Source organism: Camelus bactrianus, chromosome 8 (assembly GCF_048773025.1).
Source record: "Camelus bactrianus isolate YW-2024 breed Bactrian camel chromosome 8, ASM4877302v1, whole genome shotgun sequence".
NCBI classification, from domain to species: domain Eukaryota; kingdom Metazoa; phylum Chordata; class Mammalia; order Artiodactyla; family Camelidae; genus Camelus; species Camelus bactrianus.
Window position 1 is genome coordinate 43,660,274 of NC_133546.1, and position 23,589 is coordinate 43,683,862.

General features: G+C 34.5%; 1 protein-coding gene across 2 annotated transcripts in view; it reads left to right on the forward strand.

Annotated features, from left to right (window-relative positions):
* Window positions 1-23,589, forward strand: part of CDK19 (cyclin dependent kinase 19) — a 136,146-nt gene that overhangs the window by 28,382 nt on the left and 84,175 nt on the right. The window contains exons 2-3 of one of the 2 annotated variants that reach the window (XM_074368482.1): window positions 2,361-2,422; window positions 21,175-21,250. In XM_074368482.1, the coding sequence (XP_074224583.1) occupies window positions 21,227-21,250 (24 nt within the window). In that variant the 5' untranslated portion in view covers window positions 2,361-2,422; window positions 21,175-21,226. The remainder of the gene's footprint in view (window positions 1-2,360; window positions 2,423-21,174; window positions 21,251-23,589) is intronic. The other variant, XM_074368481.1, reaches the window with a different exon arrangement.

Below are 23,589 nucleotides of genomic sequence, written 5' to 3' on the forward strand. Positions count from 1 at the left end.
TTCCAGTTTCTCCACATGCTTACCAATTCCTGTTGTTTTATTCCTTTAAAAATAATTTTTTAATAGTAGCCATCCTAATAGGTATGTGGTAATATCTCATTGTGTTGAATTTTATAAAAGTTAAAAAAAATTTTAAGAGTGAATTACGTAATCACATGGCAGCAGGTTTTAATAAAAACAGAATCAATCTTGCTACTCTTAACACCAATATTATTTGAATGTTACTTGGACATATGTTCTTTAGTCTTTTTTAGGACTTTTTTGTTTTTAAAAATTTCTGTATTTCTTTTGGTTTTATATGATGTTTCTCATTTTTAAAAACATATTTTATACAACAATTATTTGAATTTTAATATTCTAAGGAAGTGTTTCCAGTGCTGAAGAATATATATAACATGATTGAAAACTTCAGGACATTTTATATTATTTGACTTCTTACATATAGATAAGTGCTTGGTTTGTGTGATTTTAATTCCATAGACTGGATGATATAGTGACTTAAGAGTGTAGCTCTAGAAGTAGACAGTCTGGGTTTGAATCGCAGGTCTACCACTTCAGGCTGTGTGCGTGTAGGCAAGTTTCCCAAGCCCCCGTGTCTCACTTTCTTTGTAAAATGAGGGTAGTAGTAGAACCTATATCAGAGTTGTGAAGACCAAGTGAGTTAGGACCTGTAGTGCTTGAGAACTGTGCCTGGCATGTCATACATCCTGTACAAGCCTTTGCTGCATTATTGTTTTATCAGGTGGGATCTTATCTCTTTGGTTTTTAAAAATATATGCAATCTACAAGTAGTTACTGTGTCTCAGATGCTTAGCCCAGAATGGCACAAGCACTGCCTTAGAGGAGAGTGCAGTTTATTGGGTTGTTTTGGGAATTAAGAGGGCAGATTGCTAGATTAGTAATATGATACAGCCTTCTCTTGGGGACTGTGACCTGCTGGCTGCCATTTACCCTGTCTACCTCTCTAGGCTCTTTTGGCCAGCTCAGCCTTTTGGCTTTGCTTCTTTGTGCTTCCTCTGACATAGCTCCCCACATTTCTTGACTTGGCATTCTTTGTCTCCTCTATTTCTTAGTTAACGACTTTTATTGAGTTGTTAATTTATTTTAAATGCACTGATTTAAATTTTTTTAATTAATAGACTTTTTTCTTTAGAGCAGTTTCAGGTTCACAGCCAAATTGAGCAGGAAATACAGAGTTCGCACATAGCCCTCCCCACCCACACGTATATACTCCCCTACCCTCAATATCCCTCAGCACTGATTTAAATTTTTGCTAAATATAGTATTCTGTGATTACTAGTACCTTATTTCATTTTGGTATTTAGTATAAATCTGAGAAACAGTGAAGAAGTCCTCACTGAACAACTCCGGTTGTACGAGAGATTAAGTGACCTGCCTGATGTCACGGGCAATTAAGTGATTTAGCTGGAACTTGAATTCATGCCGCCTGACTCAGGGCCAGTGTTTCTTTCTTGACACATCATCATGTTTTAAGATAGCACTTTGTTCCTTCTTTCCTAATTATTTGATGATATTTTAAAGGATTTCTCAAATTACATAAATTATAATATTGCCTCCCTCTTTTAAATTTAATAGCTAGTAAAGTTTATCCTCTTCCTTTTCTTATATACCAGCTGCATTTTGTAGTCTTCTAGGCCCTATCATCAGTAAAGAATGAAATGAAATCTGAGATCTAAATATTTTACCTGATTAAATCCTTAATTCTTTACATGAATGTTTTCAGAACAGCTTTTCATGCTTATATTTATACTATTGGAACAAGGTAGATTTCCCCATACTGCCTAGCATATGTAGTATCTGGTTCATTTCAACATTCCTGTCAGACTTAAATTAAATCTTGGCGTTAGAATATCTATACAGTTCTACTTTTCCCTCTGCCTTTGTCCTCTTATAGGTCTGTTTCTAATTGTTTTTCTCCCATATTCCCAACAGTCTCTGGTCCTAAGAAAGAATGTGCCTTGAGCTTTAGAGTCTATCACACTTCATTCTGTGAAGTATATTTTTCTACTTAATTTCTTGTATTTTACTTATATGTGTTGGCTGTCTCATATAATTAAAAAAATTGTTATTAGTATTTCCAATAGTGTAAATCACGTCTGTTGGTGAGAATATAAATTAAGGCTCAACTCTTCCCCCCCCCCCAGATAATTAGCTGCATAATATAGAATGAACTCTGAATGTTATCAGTATATGGTTGATTTGCTCGTTGTCAAATCCACAATTTGATTTCCGTGGCAGATATGTAGACTTGTGATAGGCATTTGGCATTTTATGTTTTGGGCAGTGTAACTTTAAATCTACATAAACTTCTCTGCCTTTTGCCTCTGCTGTGTTCATAGATTCCAGAAGGGCTTCGTGTATGGACCTCAAGCGTTGGAGGTAGCAGACTTTTCAGCAGAAGGTAAAGCAGAGTGTTGCCTTCTGGTGTCATTGTGTGTGTGTGCTGGGGTGGGTATGTGACAGGTGAGAGATTTTCATGAATGTCATCACAAAATAATTTATGATGATACATTTCACAAAATGTAAGACCAAGCTAATACTTGTGTAATTTTATTCAGTATTACTAAACTCCATTAAAAAATAGAAAACCTTGGAACTAAAGACAAGATTTCAGTCTCTCTGCTGTTAACTAAAGAGTAAGAGTGAAAAGAAAGGAGAGCATTAGTGTAAGGAGTAGTATATACTATTTAACTTTCTCAGACCTAGTTTCACTGTGATTTCTTCCTGGGAAGTTGTCCAAGTCATTCATATGTTGTATTCTTCCTTGCTGCTCCTTTTACTGAAAGATTGCTTCACAATAAGTAGGCAGCCTAGTCCATGACTCATGACTGGAGGACAGACATTTTTGCTATAGGTCTCATGTGCCAAAAATGTTAGTTTCCAGTATGCTAATTACCTCTCTCTTCCTAATTTGTTAATGTGCTCTTTTCTCAAGTTAGTTCTTGTTTCAGTAGAGAAACAAACACGTCCCATTATTGGTAAAATATGTTTTTACAGAGATCTTTTTAATGAGTAATTTTTAAAGAAAATAATGTCACATACCTTTCCTGGATCATGCTTCTTTGATTTTTTAAAAAATAGAAATATTTTGCCATTTATGTGCCAGATATTTATAGATACTACTTTCTGTTAATTTATGAAACCATTTATGAACTTTATTCAAATAATACTTTAGTAGAGGGTTTTTTTTTTAAAAGACCTATAGCAACTAACAATGTTTTGTTCTTAGACCTAAAGTTAATAACATGGCTAGTTTTTAGATAGATTCTGAATGGGAACTAGAGGAATAATTTTCTTAGGTCTTTTGGAAATTATATTTGTATTGATATCAAGTAAGTGGCTGCATATTATACTGTATATTAAGGATGTACACCTTATGTCAAGTTAGAGTAGTACATATGTATTAAATTTCTACTCTGTGCCCAAGGATCACTCCATTTTACAGTCAACCCAGTTTGACTATTTCTTTCACTTTCTTCCTATTCAGAGAAGCTGCTTTTCTTAACTAGACGCAATAGATGAGTTTCAGGCTGTATATTGAGTTTAGCTGCAGTTTTACCTCTTAAGCCCTTTCTCCTTTCTTTTGCTCTTTTCACTGGTCATTTGGAGGATATTTTCTTTTTACCAACAGTAGATTGGAAGAAATTTCTTGAAGGCCTTTGCATATTTCATTTTTAGGCTAGTTGGCTATTTTCATCACTGTTAAATTATGCAGTCTTGTATTTATTTAGCTTATCTGTCTGTGGTGTATTTTGTTACCAGTTGAGAATCTCAATAGATTTTCCTAATCACTGTCATGAAACATGTAAAGCACTGCTCATATCAAGGCATAGGAAGACTCTTCCCCAGGTCCTCACCCCCTAACTTCTATGAGAAAGGTGTGATGAAATGAATGGTTATAAAACTAGTTTTTCAAAAATAATTGACTTTACTTTTTACAGTAGTTTCAGGTTTACAGAAATACTGAGTGGAAAGTACAGAGTTCCCATATACCTACCCCTTACTGTCGCAACCCCACCTCCTGACCCCCATCTCCCTATTACTAACATCTTGCTTTAGTGTGGTACATTTGCTATTGATGAGCCAGTCTTGTTACATCGTTACTAACTAAAATCCATAGTTTACCTTGAGATTCACTCTTTGTGTTTTATATTCTGTGGGTTTGAAAATGTATAATGACTTGTTTCCACCATTATAGTATTATACAGAATAATTTTACTGCTCTAAACATAGCCTGTGCTCTATCCATTTATCCCTGGCTCCCCTTCCTTTGAGTCACCAGCAAGCACTGATTTTTTTTTTTTTTTTGTCTATATAGGTTTCCCTTTCCATAATGTTATTGTAATCGTATAATATGTAGCCTTTTCAGTTTTGCTTCTTTAACTCAATAATAAGTATTTAAACTTCCTCCATGCCTTTTCATGGCTTGATAGCTCATTTCTTTTTAGAGTTGAGTAACATTTCATCGTCTGGATAGATGACAGTTAATTCACCCATTCACCTACTGAAGGATATCTTGGTTGCCTCCAAGTTTTGGCAATTATGAATAAAGGTGCTGTAAACATTCATATGCAGATTTTTGTGTGGACATAAGTTTTCAATTCATTTTGGTAAATACCAAGGACAGCAATTGCAGGATTGTATGATAAGAGTACGTTTAATTTTGTAAGAAACTGCCATACTGGCTGCCAGTGTGACCGTATCATTTTTGCATTCCCATCAGTAATGAATGAGCTTTCCTCTTGCTCCACATCCTTATCAGCATTTGGTGTCCTCAGTATTCTAGATTTTAGCTTTTCCTATAGGTGTGTAGTGGTAGCTCATTGTTACCTTAATTTGCAACATTCCAGTGACATGATGTTGAGTGTTTTTTCCAATGCTAATTTGTCATCTGCATATTTTATTTGGTGAGATGTCTGTTCAGATCTGTTGCCATTTTTAAATTGAATCATTTGTTTTCTTGTTGAGTTTTCTTGTTCATTTTTATACAAATAAATTGTATATTTTTGGATACCAGTCCTTTAACAGATACTTTTTGCAGATATTTTCTCCCAATTTGTAGCTTGTCATTTTAGTCCCTTAAAAGTATCTTTTGCAGAGCAGAAGTTTTAAATTTTAGGCAAGTCCAACTTACCAAATTAATTAATTAATTAATATGGATTCTATTTTAATATTGCATCTAAAAATCATTTTGAACCCAAGGTCATCTAGAATTTCTCCTATGTTATCTTCTAGGAGTTTTATAGTTTTGCATTTTGCACTTAGATCTATGCTCCATTTTGAATTAATTTTTGTGAAGGAGGTAAGGTCTGTGTCTAGATTAATCTTTTGCATGTGGATGCCCAATTTGTTTCAGCATCGTTTGTTAAGACTATTTTTTCTCCAATTCTGTCCTTTGCTCCTTTGTCAGAGATCTGTTGACTGTATTTATGTGGGTTTATTTCTGGGCTTTCTATTCTGTTCCATTGATCTATTTGCCTATTCTTTAATTAACACTACCTGGTCTCGATTGCTGCAGCTTTGTAAGTCTGGAAGTAATGTCAGTATTCTGCTTTTTTCTTCTCCTTCAATATTATGTTGGCTATTCTGGGTCTTGCTTTTCCATATCAATTGAGAATCAGTTTGTCAGTGTCCACAAAACAACTGACTGGGATTTTGATTGGGATTATGTTGAATCTATAGCTCAAATTGAGAAGAATTGACAATATTGGGTCTTCTTAGCCATATATATGGAATATCTCTCCCTTTATTTAGATCGTTTTCGATTTCTTTCTTTAGTTTTATAGTTTTCCTTGGATAGATCTTGTACATGTTTTGTTAGATTTACCCTAAGTAATTTTTTTTCTGGTGCTATGTAAATGTTATTGTATCTTTAATTTCCAATTCCATCTTTTCATTTCTGGACTATAAGAAAGCAACTGACTTTTGTATTGACCTTAAATCTTGTGACCTTGCTATAAATATTTGTTCCAAGAGTTTTCTTGTTGATTCTTTGGGATTTTCCCCAAAGACAATCATAACAACACAATTTTATTTCTTCCTTCTCAATCTGTATACTTTTTGTTTCCTTTCCATATTTTATTTTATTGGCTAGGACTTCCAGTAATTTTGAAAAGGAGTGGTGAGAACAGATGTTCTTGCCTTGTTCCTGATCTTATCCAGGAAACCATCTAGTTTCTCTTCATGAAGTATGATAATCTCAGTAGATTACTTTAGTCAGTAGATTACCCATAGTACCTTCCCTTCACCTAAACTTCTTTAAAGATAGGATTAAGTTGATGGTTATAAAATAATCTAAATGATGGGATTCAGGCATTTTTTTCATGTAATACCTTATATTTAGTAACTATGCACATTACTTAGTTCTACTCTTTTGTGAACTTCTGTAGGGCAAAGACTATATCTCAATATACTGTTGCAACCCTTGTAGTGTCCAGTATGCACTACAGTAGGCATAGCTGTTTGTTGAATGAAAAACTTAATTCTACACTCTTATTGTAAATCTCTTATCTTATTAGAAAAGGCAGATAACCAATAATATCAGTCCTCTAATCAGTTATTCAATCAGTCAAATATTTGTTAGTTGTAAGGTATTGTGATGGCTACAAAGACACACAAGATTATGATATCTCCTCTCAGGAAACTTATCATCCATATTAATTTCCAATCTCATGTTCCATTTTTGCTGATACATATTTGCCAAAAACTTGTGTTCGTCTATCTCTTCCAAAGCATTTTGATTGAAATGTCTGTTCATGAACTTTTTTCTTATTCTTTTAAGAAAAGTTTACAGTTTTGATGCAGGAACTGACATAGAGCCTATGGTGGGTAGTGGACACTGTGCTAGATATTTACATATGTGATCTCATTTATCTTGAAAATTGTGCAATGTATTATTATGCCTGATTAACAGTTGCAAAAATTGGTAACATGAGGGTGTAAGTAACTTATTAGTTGTGTGACTTAGTATTATAGGTGTATAATTCCATACCCTATGCTCTTTAAATCACATACTATAGAAAAGTTACCTTCCAAAGTGGTATATGATGAATGTCATGTGTATAGTACAGAGATGTGCTTGGTGAATGCAGGAAAGAGGGCTTTGATCTCAGGCTAGACTGCTCACAAATTTCTGGAAAGCTTGACCTTGTCTAATGGATAGAAGAATAAGGGAAAGAGAGATCAGGAAGATCAGTCATGTGGAATAGACTGAGAGTCAAAAAGAGCAAGTATTTTGTGATTTGACAGTATAATATAAAAATATAAAAATTTCTACTGTTGCAGTAAAATGCAATAGAACAAATTTTGTCTATTTTAAACAAGAAGCCCTCCATTTTTCTCTTAAAGTAATTTTGACTGAATTTGCTTATTAGGTGTTGAGTGTGAGTAGATCACAACCATTGCTTAAGTCCCACATCCTCAGTCTCCAAAGTCATCTTTGCTCAGTTAGAACAATCAGTGTAGCAAATGTGGAGGGAGCAAAAGCCTGGGGGGAAATGGAAGATAAAAGGAATCCTTAAAAAAAGGAGTTTCCTAAAATCAAATATATTTTATTTATCCCTGTCCCATATCTCAGTTGGGTATGTACCTCACAAATAGCTATTAATATGCTAAAATCTGTGGAGTTGCAAAAGCCTTGTGGAGGCATCTTGCTTTCAGTGAGTGTAGTGTTCAGTTGAGAAGACCAGAGTAAAGTAATGTAATTAGAAAACGTTCAGCAGTGCTGAGCACCATACAATGTAGTACACACTATTACTACCGTGGGATCTTTCTCTTTAAATGATGTTCTTCAGGGTTCTGTCCTCTCCCCGCTGTCTAAATATTTTCACATCTCTATCTTAGCCCGCATCTTCCTTCCAAGCTATAGGTTCATCCAGATGCCTTTTGGACATCTCCATTTGGACAACACTCTAGCCTCTCAGCTTCTACTTACCTAAAACTTTCCCAGTCTGTTCTTTTTAACTCTGCAAATGGCACCACTATCACCCAGCTGTCCAAGCTGGAAACTAGAATCATTCCTGCTTTACTTCTTTTGTTTCTTAACCACATGTTCTGTTGATACTGTTTTCTTTACTATTATCTTTCAGATCCATCCACTTTTTATTTCTTCTGCCACCACCCTAATTTAGACTGTAGTCATCTCTTCCTTACATTACTGCAGAGGCCTCTTTGTTTTGTTTTTTGTGGGGGGAGGTAATTAGGTTTGTTTGTGTGTATATTTGTTTGTTTGTTTATTTAAATGGAGGTACTGGGGATTGAACCCAGGACCTCGTTCATGCTAGGCATACACTACCACTGAGCTATACCCTCCCCCTCAAAGTCCTCTTAATGTTAGTCATCTTGTGTCCTCTTCACTTCCAAACTATTCACAAGAACACAGATTGCTTAAAATCCTTTTTTCCCCCTTGGGGTGAAGTCCAATTTCCTTAACATGGCTTACATCTTTTGCTTGAACTGGCCCTGTCTCCTTCTCATTTTAACTTGCTTTCCCCTATCCTAAACCTGCTTTACTAAACTTGAGATGCATCATTTTCTTTTGCTTCTGAGCCTTGACATCTGCTGTTCCCTTTTTCCGGAAGGGTGATAAGAAGAAATGAAAATGTAGTGACTAAAAGCAGAGACTCTGGAGCTAGACCTTCTAGATCTAGGTGAATCTTGGATCTGTCCCTTAACTAGTTGTGTGATCTAGAGTGATCTAACCTCTCTGCTTTCAGTGCCCTCTTCTGTACCACGGGGATGGTGATAGTGTTTGCTTCCTAGCACGTTGTGAGGATTAAGAGAGTTAATATAGTTGAGACTCTTAGAATGATGCCTGCCTGGTACTGAGTACTATAAAAATGTAGCTGTTATTTTAATTCTTATTATAAATATATTGTGGTACTTGATAGCATTAATTTTTATGTTTTAAAGATGATTTGATTATATAAGGAAAAAGCTATTTTTTTCCTCATAAATTATGAGTTGATTGGCCCATTATTATTGGGATTTATCTTTGTTCTTGGATGGGCAGCAGCTTTATTTTCCTGTCTCCTTGCTTTTCAGCTTTTAGTGACTAAAATTTGATCTTAGGTTGACATTCCTATGAAATGGATCATTTGACAACATTAGGTTTACCTGACTTTTTATACAAACTAATTTAGGTCAACATATATGGAAACTTCTAAAAGAAAATTAATCCTTGATGGCTAATGGCTGACTTTTTATTTTATGATATGGTCATATTGATTAAAGTTTCAAGTAACGTCCTTTAAAGAATCCTTTGTATTTCAGATATTGTGGATTATAATGGTTCAAGTGGTTTGGATTACAGCAAGGATACTTACTATATTAGGAAATAGACTCTCTCAAAGGAAAAACTCTGTTTACCTCTCTATTCACAACTCTACTTATACCCAATCCTTCCCAGAATGCTTCTGACACTAGAAATGTGCAGTTTTTTCCCCAAACTGACCAATTCTCTGACACCAGCCGGTATCCTACAATTTAACTCAGTTTTGAAACTAACTGCTTAGAGTTGATGAAGACCCCACAGGTTAAGGGCTCAGTCCCACAAGACTGCCCCCAACTTCAGATGCCAGTTGCGATTGGTGAGTCTTCAAGTTGCCCACAACCTTTGTTTGACTTGGTTACAAATTGGAGGTGATCCTCTTCTCAGATTCAGTCGTTTACTAAAAATTGGCTCATAGAACTCAGGAAAACTGCTTTCTTAATAGATTACTGGCTTATTACAAAGGATCTATTAAAGGACACAACAGCTGGATGAAAAATACATAGAGCTAGATCTACACCCAGAAGGGTCCCAAGCACAGAAGCCTCTGTCCCCATGGAGTTTTGGGTTATATCACCCTCCCAGCAAGTGGTTGTGTTCTTATTCATTAACTCAGAAAAGTTTCTGAACTCTGTACTTTAGGGATTTTTATGGAGACTTCATTATATAGGCATGACTGGTTAAATCGTTGACCATTGGTGAATAATTCAATTCCCTGGCCCCTTTTTGGGGGTAGAAGTGGCAGTGGTGGGGGGCTGAAAGTTCTGATCACCTAGTTTGTTCCCCTGGCAGCCAGTCCCCATCCAGTGGGTATCTAGAGATTTTCCAAAAATCACTTCATTAACATAAATTCAGGTTTGGTTGAAATGAGCTTGTTATGAATAACAAAAGAGCTTCTTTCACTTTTATCCTTCTGGAGCTATTTCAGGACTAAAAACCAAATATTACAATAGAAGAAGCTCCTATGCTCTAATTACTTAGGAATTACAGGGTTTTAGGAGCTGTGAGCCAGGAATCCTGGAGGAAGACCATAACATATATTTCTTATGTCACAGTGTCACATTCTCTATTACCATAAAGTTAAGATCAACCAGGAAAAACATGCAAAAACTTAAATTTTATCAAAAGAAGATTTGGCAATGATCTAGAATTAGCTGAACTTTCAGTAGTATCGTGAAATATATTGTATATATTTAAATTTTAAGTGTTGATTTTGACATCTTGACTTGTCAGTTTCTCTTTTGAGTGTTTGTTTTTCATTGATACTTAAGATTTGAGATGATTTCATGAAGACTGAAAGCTGAAAGTATACCTAACTAAAGAAGCAGATTGATCTAGTTCTGTCTGACCTGACAGTGCTAAATTTGAGGGTGACAGAATATTTATATTTTTCTCCTCTCCGAGAAGGAGATAGTTGCTTTTTAGTGAATTTTTAGATATGATTACTTTTTTGTTTTTATCTTTAGAATATATATATTTTTAAAGAAGGTTTTCTAGATTTTCTGTTATGCTGAAAGTATTTTTTAAGTTGATCAAGACTTATAGACAAGTTTATTTCAATGCAACAAATGTTTAGTTTCTACTATTTACGAGATACTTTGTTAGCTCCTAAAGAATGTACAGAAATGGGAAGATAGTCTTCTTCCTCATTTAGGAGTGGGGAAAAAAAACCATGAGTCAATTATAAGTAATTGTAATAACAAAATAGAATATGGTGCAGTTCTTGAAAGAAGTTTGAACAAAGTGCTCTACTAATAATGATCTTGCAGAACAACTGTCAGATATGATAAGCTCTTTTCCATTCTCTCCTGTTTGACTTTGCTTCTGCATTTGATGCTTTTTCCCATCCACCTTTTAATGCTGTTTTTTTTGTTTCTGTATACAACTTTCTCACTATTTTTCTTTTAATTCTCTAATTGCTGTTTATTAGTTACTTTTCTCAAATTTTTTATTAAGAAAAGTTTTGTAAAAGCACGTAAGTTCAAACTGTAGGACAATGAATACCCACATAGCCTCCAGCTAGATTTAACTATTGTTATCATTTTTCTATGTTTGCTTTCTCACTCTGCATATATAAATATGTTTTTTGTTGTCCTGGAACCAATTGAAATTAAGTTGTCACTGTCATGACATGTCACCCCAAAATACTTGAACCTACATCTCCTAAGAATAGGGATATTCTCCTGCATAGCCATAATACTGTTATTCTACATTTAAGACAATTAATAAAATAAAAATTTAAAATAAAATTAACCATGGTAAAATTATATTATATAATAGCTAGTCTATATTCAAAATTTCTCAGGTGTCCTACTAAATAAACTTTTATAGCTGTTTTTATATGAACCACAATTTACCCAAGGTTTTCATGCATAATATTTTGTTGTTACATGTCTTGAGTAGAGCACCCTACTTTTTTTATGAGTTTTTTTGTTTTTGTTTTTGTTTTTTTTAAGGAGCCATACCAATTTTCTTTCTTTCATTCTATCTTCTTATATTTTTTGTAAAAGTAGGTTTATTTAGAGAGATACGTACTAGATAGAGTTCAGGCTGTTTCAGAAGGCAAGAGAAAGGCCATGAGGTGTGGGGGTTAGGTGCTCAGGTTAAAGTAAAAGTAGCTACACACTGCATAGACAGAGTGCCGGTCTCTGAAGATGAGGGAGTGAGAGAGGCAGCCACAAGTCATGGTGTTGCCAGTTTTTATGGGCCTGGTGGCTTCATATGCTAACAAGTGGGAGGACCATTCCAACTACCCTGGGGAAGGGGCTGGGATTCCCAGGAATTTGGCCACTGCCCACTCTTTGACCTTTTATGGTTAGTCTTGGGACTGTCATGGCTCCTGTGGGCATGTTATTTATCATGCTGATATATTACAGTGAGTGTATAATGAAGCTCAAGATCTACTAGAAGTCAAATCTCCTGCCATCTTGAGCTTCAAGGCCTACTGGGAGTTGAATCTTATACCATCTTAGTGTTAATTGCTGTGTCATTCATTGAATGGCTGTGCCCTGCCCCCTTCCCTCCTGTCTCATTCCCCCCTCAGAGATTTTACTCCCATAATCTCACGGGGCTGCAGAGGGGCAACGGTCCATCTTCTGAAACTACTTCTGGGCTGAGTAGGGGCATTGACCCTGCCTATCATGGAGTAAAAATCTCTGAATTCCTAATCTAAGGGCCTCAAGGGGCAGGACAGCCTCTTGTTTTTGTGTCAGAGGGCAGTATGGGCTGGAATCCTCACATAGCCATCCTCTGATGTTGGACTGTTGTAACCTGCTGTTTCCATTGACTTCTGATTTAGATTTGCCTATTATCAAGGACCTTTAAAAGTTTCTCCTGCAGCCTGTTGAATGATGCTGTTTATTAGAGAAAAGCTTCCCAACCCCTATGGCATGGCTATTGTGCATGGGTCATGGATTCCATTAGTAATCCTTTCAATTCTTTGGCTACTGGTGGATTTTGGGGCAGCAGACACTTATGAGTCCCTTTCACTTGTGCCCATGAGTGCTGTCAGTTTACTCTGGATACAGTATAAATATTAACATTAGGTAGGTGCCATGATGTGAAAGAGCATAGGCCACTATCTTTAGCTCTTCTCTGCTCTTTGTAATCCCATTTACCTCTATGGTTTCAACAGTTGCCTGTATAGTGATGTTTTCTTCTCTAAATTCCATTTTATTTCCTTTTATCTTCTTCTGGCTATCCAGTAGTCACTTCAAAATCAACGTGTCCAAAATGAATTTATTCTCTACTTTACAATTGGCTCATTGTCAGTATTATTCTTTTTTGGTGGGGGAGTGTCGAAGGTATAGTATAAATAGCTTTGCTTTCAAGGAGACAACACTTTAGACTAGAAACCTCAGTCATCTTCAGCTGTTTCTCTGGCTGGCTGCTTAGTTCTCTCTTACTTACACATACAGATATGTGCATTCACATTTATTCATCAAATACTTCTTTAATGCCTACAGTGTTTCTATATATATTTGGCCACAATAGGTAAGTCTGTATCTGATGACCTCTTGAATGCATTCCCTCCATTCTTATCATATTTATGCAAATTTTGGTCATCATCAACCCTTCCCAGAACTTTTACAGTGGTCTCCCTACCTGTGGCTTTAAACCCTCTGACCCATCCTTCCTACTATCTGCTCATTGAGAATACGTGTGTGATGAGAAGTTTCTCTTGCTTGAAAACCTCTGATGGCTTCCTATGGCTTCCTATTCTACAGGAATGCCAGCTTTTTAGCATATCATACAAGACTATGCTAATTTCATCTTCTTTGCTCTTTTCATGTATTACTTCATCTCTTTTGTTATAGCTATACTTGTCTTCTGCTAATTTCTTGAATATAGCATGGACTTTAATCTTCAACATATGTTCATACATTTCTGGGTCCAAAGGATTGTGACCCCTCTTCTTTGCTTAATGAAATCCCTGTTTGTCTCTCAAGGTCCACTCAGAATGTTCTCTTTGAAAATTATTTACCTGATAGCCCTCTCTCTCTACTCCCTGCACACTACTTAGCATTCTTTATCTGATGTACTTTTCACATCATCTGTTGGGGTCCTTATCAGATTGTATCCCTTGCTTGTGTGTCTCTCAGTGTAAAAGTTCACAGAGGAAAGGATTTTGTTCTTCCTGCTGTTCCTCAAGCACAAGTCCTGGCACACAGCACATGCTTACTGAAATATTTCTGAAAGGAAGATCTGGAATTACTTGTTATACTACCCCTGTAGCAAGTAAGTCTGGCTTGAGATTGTAAATTCGTGAAGATGATATTTTATATTAAAAAATTGGTTTACACTAAATATTTGCTAATGATTACTTTCTCTCTAATACAGTCCTTAATTATTTATGTTTTAAGCTTAACACTTTTGATACCTGAAGTCTTAAAGCATGACTGCAGATATGTTTGTTTTAATTAAAATGACTTCTGAGCTATAAGAATTTGCCATAATAGGAGTTTTTGAAATTTTATTATTTTAGAGCTTTTAAAATAGTAAATGTTTATCTTTTTATCTGAATTAGGATTCTGAATAAAATAAATAGTATAAAATGAAGATTACTTTTTAGAGAAAGCTATATTAATTAATAAATCAATTTTTGAGAAAAGAGACTAAATAAAGGCAGTCTTTCTAAAGAATAAAAGCAAACACGTAAACTGTCAGATTTCCACGTCACAAGGGAATCCTGAACTTGAATAAGGGGAACTATTACTGTACTTTGGTGATGTTTAGAGAATGAGAAGATGAAATATTTGATAGATAAAAGTATAAAGAAGGCACTAGTGTTATTTGACATTATTCCCTAATAAGAAGAATACAAAATAATAATAGTATCTGTATTACAAAATTTCTAGTATTTCAGAATTAGTTTTAAAGGACTATTATCATTTAAACCAAAAAAAATCCTGGTAATTAAAAATGCTATGGTATTGAACTGTTATGGAAAATGAAATGATATGATGTCTGGTTGCAAAATAATCAAAGAAAGGGGAGGTAGTGGAAATAAGACTGGCCACGTGTTGATAATTGTTAAACTATGTGAGAGTTACACAGAGTATCACTGTCACTTTTTCTGTTTTTTTGCACTTTGTTCATTTTTTTGAAAATTTTAGGATAAATTAAAAAATACTATGGTATTATATAATAAAGGAAAGAGTTCCCAAATAAGGAATCATTACTACTAGATTGGGCGAATATTGAGTTCATGATATTGAATAATTCAGAATTACCAATGTAAAACTAAATAATATTTTTTGTTTTTGTTTTTCCAAATTTTTATTCCATATTGTTTTATTCTTATTTTTCTGTGTGATATGGAAGCCTCTTAGTCTGCTAAGCCAAATTGTCACATATTAATGGAAAGAGACATAACACTGATTTATAGCAGTGTACTTAAAACAATTGTTGGCAAGACTCAAGTGTCATAGTGTTTCACAGTGTTTGAGTAATATCTTATTGGTACATCTAGTAATAAAAACTGTAGCTAGTCATTCTGTACCATCTTTGAATACTATATTTCTGATGATTTCATTAATTTGAATTCTACTCTGAAAGTTTAGAAAAGAAAATTTAAAGGATGAATTCATAGAATTGTTTGTGAGAGAGAAGTATTCAGAAATTGTTCTGTCTTCTTTTCTTCCCTTCTTCCCTTGTTGCCTCAGCTTCTTTCCTGGGCACCAAAAAAGTTATCTATGTGCTGCTTCCTTCAATCCAGCATCATGTCTGTAGGCTCAGGTCCTTTAAATCTGAGACTCCTGTGGCAGGCCCTCAGTAAACATCTTTTTTTTTTTTTTTTTTTAAATTGAAGTATAATCAACATATAACATTATATTAGTTTCAGGTGTAAAACACAGTGATTTGATATTTGTATATATTGTGAAATGATCACCACAATGTCTAGTAACATCTTTAGGGCATCTTAGTTTTGACTTCCCAGATATTTTCATTTTTGGCTGGAGTTTCTTTCTGTCTGAAAGAATCATTTATGAGCTGAAGAACCTTCTGAGATCAGACCTGGGTCTTGTTCTCAATGGTATTATCCTCCCCATCAACCAAGCTCAGAACTCCAGACTTACCCTTGATTTAGCCTTCTTAATTTTCATGATTTATGCATTTGGTCCTGCCAATTCCTCATTTAAAGTGACTGTCGCAATTATTCCTTCTTTTCTCCAATCTTACTGTTACCATTCTGTAATGGAGAATATTGGAAGATTTCATCCCAGCTCTGCTTCTGGCTACTGGTCTAGCTTCCTCATCTTCCTTAGGAGGTTGTAACAGGATTGTTGTAAGCCCCTTTTGGAGCTAACATTCTGTTAGACTAATCCAGGGTCTTGCCTCTCACACTTACAGTGCAGTAACCTCCAGATTGTTTTCACACCTCTAATCTCAGTCCTTCCTAATAAGATGAATCTTAACACATAACTTTCATTGCCTTTAGGATAAAATCTTGTATTTCCTGATCTCCATTTATTCATGTCATCGTTTTTCTGTTTAATCATTATTATTGGCACAATTCGACAAAGCAGAAGCTTCACCTATCTTCAGAGTCTTCTTTCCTTCACCTATAGAATCAAATTAGTTACTGAATTCTATCAGTTCTGACTCAGGAATGTCTTTTGAGTCCATATTTGTTCTCCTCTGCCCATTTTAACTTAGTCCTCATCCTCTCTTACTTGGACATTTGTGCAGCCTACCAGATACTTGCTCTGCCACCAGTTTGTAGTTACTACATTTATCTTTCTGAGCAAAGATCTGTTATGTATCTTCTCTGTTCTCAAAACCTTTTGTTCCACACTGTTTACATATCTAGTACAAATTTCTTTGCAGAACTCATGTGGTCCCTTCCCTTTACTTTTCTAACCTCATCTCTTGCCCCTTGTCATCATGCCTTCAGCTTCCAGCCATACTGAATACCAGTGGTCTCCTGGATATACCTCTGTTATTTCTCTCATGCCCAACTTCTGCCTGGAATTCTCTGACCCTCTCGTCCCTTCTCTGCCTGGGGACCTCCTAAATTAAAGGCATCACTATGTAGTTATCTCCTTAAAGCTCTGAAAAGAAATATTAATCTCATTCTTTCTGTGACCGTTTGGCATACCTCTTGGGTGCAGAGGGAATTGTATCAGACTTAATCTGTTTTTATTTCCCACTCACCCAGAATCTCTTTGCAGGTGGATCGTAAACTCCATGATATCTAGGGCAGCTAGTCTCTAATTTGGTTCATCCTCAGAGTTTGGCACGGTGTTGGGACATAATATTGACTCTGTGGTTGTTTGTTGTTTAATGTAAAATAAAATAATAAGGCTCTTATGATTTCCTTAGAAACAAAAAACAATTTTAACCCTATTAATTTGAAGACTAAAAATTTCCCCTCAGCCTTGCTTGAGCTTGAATTCCTTCATTTTTTCTCAAAAGACTCTTATGAATTTTTTGTCTGTCATAGGTTCTTGGGACCAAAGATGGCCCAGGGCTTATATGGACACCTGGTAGTAGTATTTATAGAAGCCAAAAAGCCTTCGGCCTGTCTAATTATAACAAATGGGGTTTTGGCCAGATCTTAACTACACTTGTGCATATAGGCTGCTTAATGTTGCTTCACCTTGCTCAAAGTGATGGAATCTGGTTACCAAGTTTGGACATTATTGAAAGGTATAATACTACTGTTTTCATTAAACCAGTTTCTAATAGTTCATTCAAGAGATATTACTACTGAACCTGCTTCTTCAGGTTTGAGAAATTCTTCTCTGAATTACATTTAAATTCCACCATTGAGCATAGTTTTCTGCCTAGGGTAAAGCTTTCATTTTAAGGCTATGATTTCTACAATTTTCACAAATATGAGCTGCTTATTTTTCTACTATCTATAGAATTGCTTGCATCAAGAGTTTTCCAGAACATAGTGTCTCAGATAGAAAAAGTAATAGCATCACAGTCTCTGCCAAATTAATTTTTCTATTTTGTTGTTACATAATGTTCCCACTGAACAATTGTTTTTTTAAAATGAATGCTGAGAGGGAAGCTGGCATGTTTTTGATACTTATTACAGATGTGTAGGAGACATGCCTTTAAATTTAGAACATTCTGTATTAAAAAATGCATGTTTATACTATAAATTTATTTTTAATTCACCTGCATTTATTTAGAAAACTTTGATTGTTTTCAATGTGCAGTTGCTCTAACTGTAGGATCTAATATATGCTAAAATTTAGAAAGCAGTTTCCCTGAAGGCTTTGGAATTGCTTTATCTGTCTTTATTACAGTAAATTATAAACTACTTTTATTTAGAATTAAAAGTAACTTAGAAAAAAATAGTTTTAAGAAAGAACTGAGCTGCCTCTAAAAGCCAGGCTATCAATGCGATGGAGGCCAGGTTCACCTGCTTTTCAGCCTTGTCATGTGAAAGAACAAATGATACCTTTATGATTCTTAATATTACGTGTGCGTGACACATATAAGCTGTGGGGTATGAACTGTCACTACTACTTGGAGGAACTCCAGGAGAGGGGCATTCACGGGGATTGAGAGCAATGAAGCTTCTTTGCCCCATGTGCTAGTCACTGAAATATTTGTGGGTATTGTGGGAAAGGACGAACTTTAGTTTTCACAACTAAGGTATTGGCATCTGACCAAAGATTGGCATTGACAGAGTACAGGGGTGAAAGTGAGTCCGTATGCCCTCAGGGATTCTGCCACCTCTTCATATGGTGAACCTCAGAGGTGCCACTTTGTCACTTATCATCTGACAGTTAATATACAAGAGAAATGGTAATGATATACGCACTTTCATTCTCAATGCAAAAGCTGCAGATAAGTCTTAAGTTTGCAGATCTTTGAGTATTTTATTAATTTAGCAAATGGAAGTTATATTTGAACTTATTAAGTGAAATGATTACTGGGCTTGTTCCTAGATCTTATCCATATAATTCAGAATAAGAGGCCTATGCTTCAGTCTATTCTGCTTAAGCTTTCAAATTCCTTTGACAGCCTGCATGTGAAATTCAAAGTCATTAATGTGATGTGTTAATTTTGTACTTTTTGACTTACTGCAAAAATCTTATAGTTTCCATAGCAACAATAACCTATCCAGATTGTGTAATATTCTTTACAGTATTAAAAATAAAACTATGCAATTACATGAGCTTCTGGAGCACTTCATTTAGGATCTGGGGATTGAAATATTTCTTTTTAAAAGAAAATTACAATTTCATATGATACTTTTGTCAGAAAGCTCATATAATTTTAAGAATTTATTCAATTAAGTATTTAGTAATAGGTACCTGGTAGTTAATTATTAATTGCATGAAATTTATGTTGTAAGCATTGTGTTAAACATCTTAGGCACAAATTCTCTCACACATGTACCCACACATACATTTAAGGTAGGGGGGAATATTTGTACTTGTACTTCTTAGTGGCTCTGGGTGGTCTGAGAAAAGTCTAGTTTTATGTTTGGAGGAAATAGGATGGAGAAAAAGGGAAAAAGGATCACTTAAAGCTTTCCATATTTTTGACTTTTCTCTTTAAAATATGCCAAAGATATGACTTACTATTTATTTAATTTTTAAAAATTGAAGTATAGTCAGCTATAATGTATCAGTTATATATTCATTTTCATATTCTTTTTCATGATAGGTTACTACAAGGTATTGAATATAGTTCTGTGTGCTATACAGAAGAAATTTGGTTTTTATCTATTTTATATACATTAGTTAATATTTGCAAATCTCAAACTTCCAATTTATCTCTTCCCACCCCTTTTCCCCTAGTAACCGTAAGTTTGTTTTCTATGTCTGTGAGTCTGTTTCTGTTTTGTAAATAAGTTCATTAGTGTCCTCTTTTTTTGAAAACACTAAAGGTTATTTTAATAGGTGACAGTTTTCAGCATATCAAATTATTTTGGTTTTTTTCTTTTTACCTCTAATTGTAATTTAAAAGACAATATAATATTAGCACTAAAGTTAGTTAACATAACTTTCTACTTCTTAACACAGCTGTTTTTCACTTTTATCACTTTCAACATTATGTCTAAGTGTATGTATTATTTTTACATGGTATAATTTATGTATTTTCTCACCAATATACGGTAAACATTTTCTAGGTTTCTAATGACTTTCATAACTGTCATTTTAAAAATTACATAACAGTCTATCATGTTGACAATTCTGGTATGTTTTCTGTTTATCAAAATACTACTTAATTATTTCCTAAATGCCATATATTGGAAGAAAAAGATGGTTATAATTTTCAGACTGTGGGAAAAAGTAACCATAACTCAATTATTTGCCCAAAACATAGATTATTGTGAAAATCTTCAAAATGTACATAAAATGATGTTTTAAAATACATGTTATGAGTAACCTCTAAAACTGTGTTATCTGCTAGCAAGCACAGAATGGGGAAAGAGAGGAATAAGTTAATAGGACAGTTGTGGTGCTACTCAGGTACTCCCACTTGTCAAAGCCACCATGACACGGTGTTACCTTGTTGAGGCTATAATATAATCAAAAGGCAAAACTCACCAGAGGATATGGATTAGGCTCCTCTTGTCAGAATAACCAGTGATGTGAACCACACTTGTGACATTCAGCTGGGGCCTTGGTGTGGCTGGTTCTGGGGTCAGTACCCTGAGGATACTTTGTTGCACTCACCACTCTTCTGATACTATTACTATTTTTATGGGCTGTGTCACCATTATTGAGCTGCTGTCTTCTCTTGGTTTATGCACCCTGGGAACTATTGGGGTTTCCCAGAATTCCTAAGTCTACCTCTATTAATTGGAAAATTCACTGGGTTTTCCTAGAGTTCTTGAGAATGAGGTGTTGGTGGCTAGAGTTTTGAAGTCTTTCCAAGGCTTTTGACTGAGGTCTTGGGACTTTTGAATGTCCTCTATCCTAGGTGAGAACTAGGGTGGCTTAGTGGTCAATATTCCTCTATAACTCCCCTATCGTATTAAGTGGTTCTTGTACTATGAGATTACTTTAAACAAATATAGAAGTTTACATCTGTCATTTATTTTTAAGTTAATGCTTATAACAGAATGCTTTCATAGACTCCAGATAATTAAGACAGTAGAATTATCTTGCAATATGCTTGAGTTTATATTTATGCTTGTTTACTTTTCAAAATTAGTGCTGTGTTTAGTATCTTGTTCTGTTTCAATTTTGAATTTTATGTTTTGGCTGTGTCTAGTGTTTTCATTGTGACATGGATTTCTTTTGGTATTTCACATTTCTGTAATTGAAATATCAGGAATAGTAAGCAATGCATGCATAGTGAGAATGCTTACATATCACTGAGAGACTAATGCATTTTCATTGTTTTTGTAGTTATAATTTTGAATCTGAAAATGTGTAGAAAAAATAATTTTTTTTCTTCATATGCAGAAAAGATGAAAAGGAATATGCATTGAAGCAAATTGAAGGCACAGGAATATCCATGTCGGCCTGCAGAGAGATTGCAGTAAGTGGATATAAATATGTTATTTATTTTGTTATTGATATTGAATGATGATTGATATTAATATAAACATCTCATTGGTATATACAAAGCATGGTTATTTGAAGATGTTGATTAGTTTAAGGGTATTTTATATAAGGTGAGAAGAGCGGCATAAACTTTTTAACTACTTGAAAGTCATTTATGAACATTCTTCTAATGATAATTAGGATTTATAATCTTAGGAATACTGAGTTAAGTGATAAACTAATTTAAATTATGACTGAGTATAATAATTTCAATCAGTAATTTAATGAATGTCTATCATTCCTGTAATTTTAGGACTGATATGTCCTTATGGAGAAGGGGGTGATATTGTTAGCTACTATGTGTATTAAATATTTTTTCTGAAGTACATGTTTTAGTGTTACATTTTACTAGTTGCTAGAAAAATAAGACCATCATAATTATAGGATAATTCCTTAAAGAAAAATCATTCCTTCTTTTGTCTTTATATGACATACTTGTACATTTAAGAAATGATTGTCCATAAGAATACTTAACATTTACTGAGTATTTACTGGGTACCAGGCTTACTAAGTGCTTTTAAGTATTAATTAATTTAATTTTTACAGCAATCATATGAAATAAATACTTTTAATATCCTCATTTTACAGATCAGTAAACAGAGACAAAAGTCATAATTATGGCTTAGAGGCCATAATATTATATTACCGAATTTTAGTTCCTCAGTTTTTTATTTTAGTGTTTTAGTTTCTTATTGGGGCTTTATTACAATTTCAGATCTCCATTATGGATTTCTGTCTCTAAATTGTTAAATATTATTTTGTCCATTACCACTAGGTATTTTTGTCTCTAATTTGGTAACTATTACATATATTGCCCACAATTCCATATTTCTGCTTCACTCACATGGAAGCACTCCATCATCACTCTCAATCGTAAGAAAAAGAGTGGTGCAAAGAACACATGAGGCAGAATTTCTGTAGGCCTGAGTGTCTGTTTGCCTTAGTGGCTAAATTAGCCATGAGTCTCAGTTTCCTTACTTGTGAAATAAGGGAACTAAAGTTCCATTGTAGTCATAAATTCTTTGACCTCAGAATGGGAGCTTCTCACTAGACTATGCAGCCTTTGAGGGCCAGGGACCTTGTCTTTTTAGCCCTAGTTCCTAGTGTGGTGCCTGGCACATAGCGGGTGCCCCAGAAATGTTTGTTGAATAAATTTGTAAATAAACAGAACAAAAAAGTTCTATATGATCCTAAGTTTTTTTAAGAATATAAATTTATTGTTTAAAAATTTCAATTTGGCAGTTCTCCATTAATTATAAATTGGTGTTTGTAATACCCTTTTAACTTTTGATAAGTGATTTTTAACTCCTTAAAATTCTCAAACATTATTATTTCAACCACCATGAATATCATTGGTGTACAGTTTTGCTCTTTTAGAGAACTATAATTTAGTATAGCATTAATTCAGCTTCCATGAGTTAACTGGGTTTAATGGCTGAAATTTAAGGTATTGACTAATAGGAAGTGAAAACCCAATTCTAGATGTTCTTTTTGAAATACAGACCTCTATCTTCTGGGGAATCCATAGGTTCACTTTTCTCAGCATCCCCACCAGCATTTGTTATCTCCTCTCTTTATGATGATAGCCATTTTCACAGGTGTGAGGTTGCATGTTGTGATTTTGATTTGCATTCTCTTGATGATTAGTGATGTTGAACACCTTTTCATATGCCTGCTGCCCATGTGTATGTCTTCTTTGGAAAAATACCTATTCGGTCCCTCTGCCCATTTTTAAATTGGATGATGATGATGATTTTTGCTATCAAGTTGCATGTGTTCCTGATATATTTGGATATTAATTATTTATCAGATAAATGGTTTGCAAATATCTTCTCCTATTCTGTAGGTTGCCTTTTCATTTTGTTGATTGTTTCTTTTGCTATGTAGAAGCTGGAAAAGCTTAACTCTTATTAAAGTCATTCAGTCTTCATATTTTTATTGAGGGTTTGCCTAATAGAACTTTAGAAAGTTTGCAGTTTCTAGATTGAATAGTTTTTCAACATTACACGAATGACTTATCTCTAACATGGTAGGGGTTTTGACAGAAGTTTAGCGTGTGTATTATTGCATATTGGCTAAATGCATACATCTTTGGACATTATAAGGCTACAAACACGGTTTTTTAATTATTGCTTTATGCAGTTATCTTTTAAATCACATAGGAGAAAAAAGAGTTTAAAAACAAAAATACATATATGCTATCTTTTCTATTTACCCATGCTTTTATCTTTATCAGTGCTCTTTATTTTTTGTATAGATATGGGTTATTCTATC